Source organism: Vitis vinifera, chromosome 7 (assembly GCF_030704535.1).
Source record: "Vitis vinifera cultivar Pinot Noir 40024 chromosome 7, ASM3070453v1".
In the NCBI taxonomy this organism is placed as follows: domain Eukaryota; kingdom Viridiplantae; phylum Streptophyta; class Magnoliopsida; order Vitales; family Vitaceae; genus Vitis; species Vitis vinifera.
In genome coordinates, this window is record NC_081811.1 from 20,419,397 (window position 1) to 20,425,932 (window position 6,536).

General features: G+C 33.0%; 1 protein-coding gene across 3 annotated transcripts; it reads right to left on the reverse strand.

Annotated features, from left to right (window-relative positions):
• Window positions 1-1,658: 1,658 nt before the first annotated feature.
• Window positions 1,659-5,066, reverse strand: LOC104877836 (uncharacterized). 3 transcript variants are annotated; one of them, XM_010647018.3, is made up of 8 exons: window positions 4,436-5,066; window positions 4,140-4,289; window positions 3,729-3,860; window positions 3,530-3,598; window positions 3,307-3,423; window positions 3,053-3,217; window positions 2,500-2,819; window positions 1,659-2,344 (listed from the first exon to the last, which is right to left on the reverse strand). In XM_010647018.3, exons 1-8 carry the CDS (start codon window positions 5,034-5,036, stop codon window positions 1,802-1,804), a joined length of 2,097 nt encoding a protein of 698 aa, XP_010645320.2. In that variant the 5' UTR covers window positions 5,037-5,066; the 3' UTR covers window positions 1,659-1,801. The 3 variants fall into 3 exon arrangements, with proteins under 3 accessions (XP_010645320.2, XP_010645319.2, XP_010645321.2); XM_010647017.3 differs by having other exon boundaries at window positions 1,659-2,413; window positions 4,436-5,065; XM_010647019.3 differs by having other exon boundaries at window positions 1,659-2,413; window positions 4,559-5,064.
• Between the last annotated feature and the right edge of the window lie 1,470 nt (window positions 5,067-6,536).

A 6,536-nucleotide genomic window follows, 5' to 3' on the forward strand; every position in this document is an offset into this window, starting at 1 on the left:
AGGGAAAAAAGTTATGAGATGAAGATAGGCTTGTTGAGACTCTATAGGGTGGATAGGGATGTGAGGAAGAACGGGAGATACCTGGTGGAGTGAGAGAACTCATGGTTCAGGGTGTGGAAATAAGGAGTGAGGAAACATGGGATGTTTCCGGAACCCAATAGTTGTATTTGGTTCTATTAATATCCTCCATTGTATAATGGAATGATTGTCTCTCATCTGTAGATGTAGGCATGGTTGGTCGAACCATGTGAAAACCTCGTATGCTGTGTGTGATTGTTTTATCTTTATGTTCTTAAATTAACATTGTTTGTATTAAAACTTTCGTTGGAACAATAAACTGGCATTAGAACTCCAGATTGAAGATCTCTAGAAAAGTCAACAAGAATATAGTACATGACATGAAGACGAAAGGAATTTCAATCAAAGGTTGAGTCGATTGCACTCTCGTCAAGATTTGATAAAAAAAAATGTATCATGTAGAGATGAAAGATTGACTTAATGGAGTTTGCTCCAAGGTGGAGATTGTTGGGAAATGTCCCAAATTCCAAATTAGTAAAGATTCTTTTTCGTGAAGTATTGTATAGAATATTTCCTAAGTTAATTTGCTATTGTAATTTTAGATTTTTTTATTAAATAAGGAAGTTATTTGGAATATCTCTATAAATATTTTAGGAAAAAATTTATGAGATGGAGATAGACTTATAAAGACTATACAAGGTGAATAGAGATATGAGGAAGAACGGGAGATACCCGGTGGAGCGAGGGGGCTCTAGTTCAGGGTGTGGATATAAGGAGTGGGGAAATATGAGATGTTTCGAGAACCTAATAGTTGCATCTGGTTTTGTTAATATTCTCTATTATATAGTGGAATGATTGTCTCATATTTATGGATGTAAGTATGGGTGGCGAACCACATTAAAACATCTTGTACCATGTATGTGATTGTTTTATCTTTGTATTATTAAATTAACATTGTTTGCATTAAAACTTACCCGAGCACAACTTCTCCTTTTGTTCACTAACTCGTCCCTCAAATATTTCCACTAAGCTTCAAACTTCCTTCTATTGAAATTATGGTCTGGCCTGAACCTACAACCTGAAGATACACAAGAAAAATAGCGATAAAATGCAACAAGCTAAGTTACAAACAACAACTGTAAGTGATCAATGAGCGAGTTTTAAGCACCTTAAACATATTAAAATAGGTTTAGAGCCTATTGAAATGCTAAATTTGGGTACGTATCAGTGCCTGATAGCCTAACACATGAACTTTCCCTAAAAAACGCAACCCCTTTTTTTCAACTATTCAACCATGTTAGACTTATGAGAATCCTGTGGTTTTCTTTGGATTCCAATTAATATACATCACTTTGTAGGCATGCTATGCATTCCTAATTTATATTTTGAACTAAATCCATCATTTAATACTAAACTACATTTAGATTTTGAAATAAATATTTAAAATAATTTATTTCGCATAACCCTCAAAGATAAATCTAAAATACTAAATTGGGGTTAAATACTTGCTTTGAGCAATATAATTAAGTTGTTCAACAAAATGATGTCCAAAACCTTATGTTGGCCCATAAACAATTTGGATAACTTAAGCCCAAACCAAAAATTAAAACCTTTCTATATTCAGATAACCCAATTGTTCATTTCCTTAAATTAGATTATATTATAAGCATATATTTCTCAGACGCTAAGTGGCTGAAAGATTACATCAACTAATATTTGATCTGGCCATCGCAATTTTGACATAATGTCCTCTTGGAACTCAGACAAAGGAAAATAGAAAATCCTACAATGGATCCTGCAGGTACCTACGCTGAGGCACCTTCTTAAATGTAGCCCTCATAAGAACAAAATATGATGGGAACTGTCGGAGGACGAAGTATGTGACTATGAAGAAGGTGAGCGCATATATCGGGATAGCAGCGTATTTCAAATGATCATCAAGCATTAAGAAGTGCCCAGAGCAGAAACATAATAACATGGCCGCTATGGATACAAAGAGAGAGGTTAAACCTAGTATAAGATTCCGAGGCAAGTTGTTACTAAAGTCTTTATAGTCGTACTTGGAACTGAGAATGGCGAAAAAAATGAGCAAAGAGATGAAAGAAGAGCAAAGAGCAACCAGTGATGAAATTGCAAAAAATCTAAAAGCCAAATGGTGTTGGAAAATTGGCTCTCCAGTATCTTGGTTGACCCCACCTGGTACGGTGGCTGATGAGGCAAAGGCGACGGTTGATATCAGAGCTGCAATGAAAGAGCAAGAATTGCATGTGCTGTTGAGCCATTCTTTGCTTTTGTCAAGGAGTTGTCCATGTGTTGCTGTAAAGATCTGCAATGGGATCTTTCCATAGTTATTCGTACCCATAAAGAAATCTCGTGGCAAGGTGTTCTTCACATACTGCAGTATTAAGTCACTATATTGGATACAACTGAAAACAAAAAATTTAAAAGTAAGACCTAGGATTGAGAATTAATGGCACATACCTCGTACCATTTGACTTCCCACTGCAGTTGCAACATGCTGATAGGCATATATATGAGATTTTCTAGCTTTGCAGCTATATGCAATGCGGAATTCATATTCTTATCGAGCAGACGAAATGCAAGGTCTTTATCAACAACATCACTCCTCCTCCTAAGTAAGAAGTCATATATATGGGATTGTCTACGCTCCACTGCTACCAGCACTATGTTCTTCGATGTGTTGTCCTTGTCATGAATGGTCATAGGAAATACTTGCAGGATTTTCTCTACCATTTCAATGACACCGTTTGCTGCTGCAACTAGTATTGGTGTCTGAAAAGCTGCAAAGAGAACAAAATTCATTCTTCAACTACAAGCAAATTTCCCAATGGATTAGCTAACAATCTAATGGCAATGTTGAAAAATTGGAGAATTTGAGTTGTGATTAATTCATACTAAGCTGAATTACTTTGCTCCATATTTGGTTCTCATTTTAGTTACAGAAAGAGCAAGGGGTTACTTTTTCTCCACATATGTGTTTATTTGTAAGAAAGAGAGTTGACAAAGTAGTTACCTTTGCCTCTTTTGAAGACTTCATACTCTGAATAACAATGTGCCTCACTTGTCTGATCGTTTTGAGGTTCAGACCTCACAGCATGTTCAAGTAGTTTGTTCATGATTTGAACAGACCATACGTGTGTCTCTTTAATCTCTTTTAGCGTCCTTATCTCCCTTGATCCTTACATATACCACAAACAATCAAGAGTATATTTAATTACAATCTATATTGTTTAATTTGGGAATTAACACGGGGAAATTGATCTATACCCAGCATTATTGATCGGTCAACCAGTTTAGATAGAATAAGCCCAAAGAAGTTCAAGCATCTGTCATATGTTGAGGGGAAAACTTGACGGCCTTGAGCTCCAGTGCTTGAATGGTGGCCTATACAAAGGTATAAATCAATGTTTAATTCCTTGAACTACTTCCCTTAAGACTTGATCAGCTTAGATCAAGTAGATTCTACACTGGTCATGATGTTCATTAATACCTTGCTCTTCTTCAGGATTTTCTGCATCCAACCGCTTGTTTGATTTTCGTACACTTTTTTGGCCAGTCACTGAAATAATTTAAATGTATAGCAATGATTATATATATTATGAGAAATCAATTAGTGAATGATGGCATTCATGTTTATGCAATTGCAGCTAACAAGAGTTTTCTTCTAAATGATCAATCTCAACACCCACCTAGTAATTTAATCATCTTCCATAGCACTTGAAAGAAGTTGATACATGTTTGATAGTTGTTTGGATAGCAAAGGCTCTCCACCTTCTTTTTCTCTTTGAAAGTCTCCGGGATGAGATCTTCAACGTATATGCCTTGCAAGTTAACATTGGGAATTTTTAGAAGTTAATTTGTGGCCTTGGTTGGAAATAAGATGCACACTAATTCATTCTTTTGTATAATAAACATTTATATAATGTTATAAATGTTATATGTTATGAAGGAAAAAAAAAAGTTAATGAGACTAAAATGAACATTTGAAATCTGGACTGACAGAAATGTGGACCGATGCATGGTATTATTGCTCTAGAACATGACATTTAATTACAACAATAAGTTTGGTCATCTAGGTTATGATTGGGACAGAGTCTTACAGCTATGAATGATTCTGTGGAAGAAGCTGAGAGAAATGCCACTTCTAAATGCAGTAGGCGACCGAGCCAGTACATGAAGAGGGGAGTCTCCATAGTCGCTAACAGAATCCATGAGCCCTCCCAGCCTACGAATGATTTCAAATGCCAAATCTTCGGAGCACAAGAATAAAAAATTGATTAAATGCATAGATAAACTGAGGGTTGTGATGAGGTTATAATTAATATTATTGCTGATATTATTTATATATTATATATAGGACAAGTGGTAAGACATCAAATTAATGAAGTTCTCTTACCCCAGCATCCATTTGTAATGGCAACGTGCAGAACAGTTATACCATGATGTGCATGGCAGTAAGCATGGGCTTGGGCGGAGTTGTCACACATTTCATAGAGCCAAAGGAAAGTGTCTTTCTTACCATGGAGAACCGCCATGTACATAGGCGTTGCAGAACCGCAGTTGCGAGTACCCAACAGTTGTTTATGCTGATCACCAATGATGCATTTGCACATGCGAATGCTTCCCAAAGAAGCTGCCAAATGCAGAGGATTACTCTCCAAATCTCCACCTTTTATGGATAGAACATCCAAAGCGTTTTCACTCCTCTCATTAATCAGTTTAACCAGTTGTTCAACTATATCTTCTTGTCCACTTGTAACTGCCACATGCAATGCTGTGTTCCCTGATTCACCAAGCTTGATCTTGTGAGCTCTTGGATCCTGCCCGTATATCTTTACCACATCATCCCAATTGCTGGCGACGCTTTTGATCAACTCTCTCCTCATCCTCTCCACATCATTTGCATCACTTGTAGAAGACATTCTTCCTCCTCTTACAACAATAAACTCACTAGCTACCCCTTTATATATATACACATAAAAACCTGCGAGACCCATCTCTATATGTCATGTATAAAGCTACCTCCATATCCCACCTCTCAAAAAACTTAGTTGCACGCAAGAGATAATGGTCGAACAAGCAGCTGTCTCCTTTCAAATTTTAAGCAGGTTTTTTTTTTTTTTTTTTTTTTTTTTAATATTTTAATTCATTTTAGTGATTACTTTGCCTATAGCTTTCTAGTAATATACTAAACAGTACTTACCCAATTAAAGTATTACATAATTAAAAAGATTTGCATTAATCTCGTATATTAGCAGGTGCTACATCTCATTTATTTGTAGGTAATTAAGTCACATTTATTTGTACATTTAACTCCAGATTTAATCATATATAAACAGATTTTATAGTAATAAAATCTTCTTTATAAACATATTTATAAACTTAATTTGCAATATATTTGTATTTTCCTTACATGTTCTAATTATTTTTTTAAATTTTAATTTCATTTTCGTTTTTAAATGGTTTAAAAGAAATAAAAAAATTACATAAATGAAATTATTTTCAAAATAAATTAAAAAAATTATAAAAGTGAAAATGCATTCAAATAATGACCTAATAAATAAACTAGCAAAACACTTTTTGGAATAATTTTTTTGTTTTGATTATCTCGTTAAATGAATAAATGAAAAAACCATAAAATTATTGTATATAAAAATGAAAAAAAAAATTGTAAGGATTCATTAAATATTAGGCTTATTATAATAAAGATGAGGAGATTATTACTTACATGCTCAAGATATTAATGCAAGAATTTTTTTTTCTTTTCCTTTTTTTTTTTTTTCCTTTTTGATATTTTTGTATGTAAGAATCCTTTCTTTTCATTAAAAAAACATTTGTATTTCCTATAAAAATGAAGATGTATTCAAATAATTAATGGCCCAAGCACGAACTAGCAAAGTATAGTTGGATTTTTATTTTTTTTCTCTTTTGATCACCTCATTAAATGATTAGTTGAAAACACAACAAGATTATTAGATGTAAAAATACAAAAATTAGATTGTTATGATTTATTAAATATTAGGCTTATCATAGTTCTGTGAAAAAAAAACCACAAAATTATTGAATATAAAAATTCAATAATTTAAATTCTCAGGAATCATTAAATATTAGGTTTGTCACAGTTCTATATTTTTAGAAGGCACTCATCAAGTTGATAATAATAAACATGAGGGAATTATTATTGACCGAATAATTTTTTATTCTTTTTTAGAATCATTTCTTCTTTTCTTTTTTCTTTTCTGGTTTCTTTTTTCTTTGTAAATTTAGGAGGGAATCCTTTCTCTTTTTTTTTTCTTTTTTTTCTTTAGTGCAAATTTCATTAAAAATAATTTTATTTTTTTTACTGTCCAAATAAATTTGTTTTTTTCTTTTGATTATCTCATTAAATGAATAATTGAAAATACTATAAAATTTTTAATATAAAAAATGCAAAACCTAGATTGTTAGGATTTATTAAATCTTAAACTTATAATTACACTTGAATCTTCAAATGAGGA

Coding starts and splice junctions, on each gene's coding strand:
- LOC104877836 (XM_010647017.3), bottom strand. CDS start 5,036: ATGGGTCTCGCAGGTTTTTATGTGTATATATATAAAGGGGTAGCTAGT. Junction 4,290..4,435: donor CATTACAAATGGATGCTGGG/GTAAGAGAACTT, acceptor TGTGCTCCGAAG/ATTTGGCATTTGAAATCATT. Junction 3,599..3,728: donor GAAGATGATTAAATTACTAG/GTGGGTGTTGAG, acceptor AAATTATTTCAG/TGACTGGCCAAAAAAGTGTA.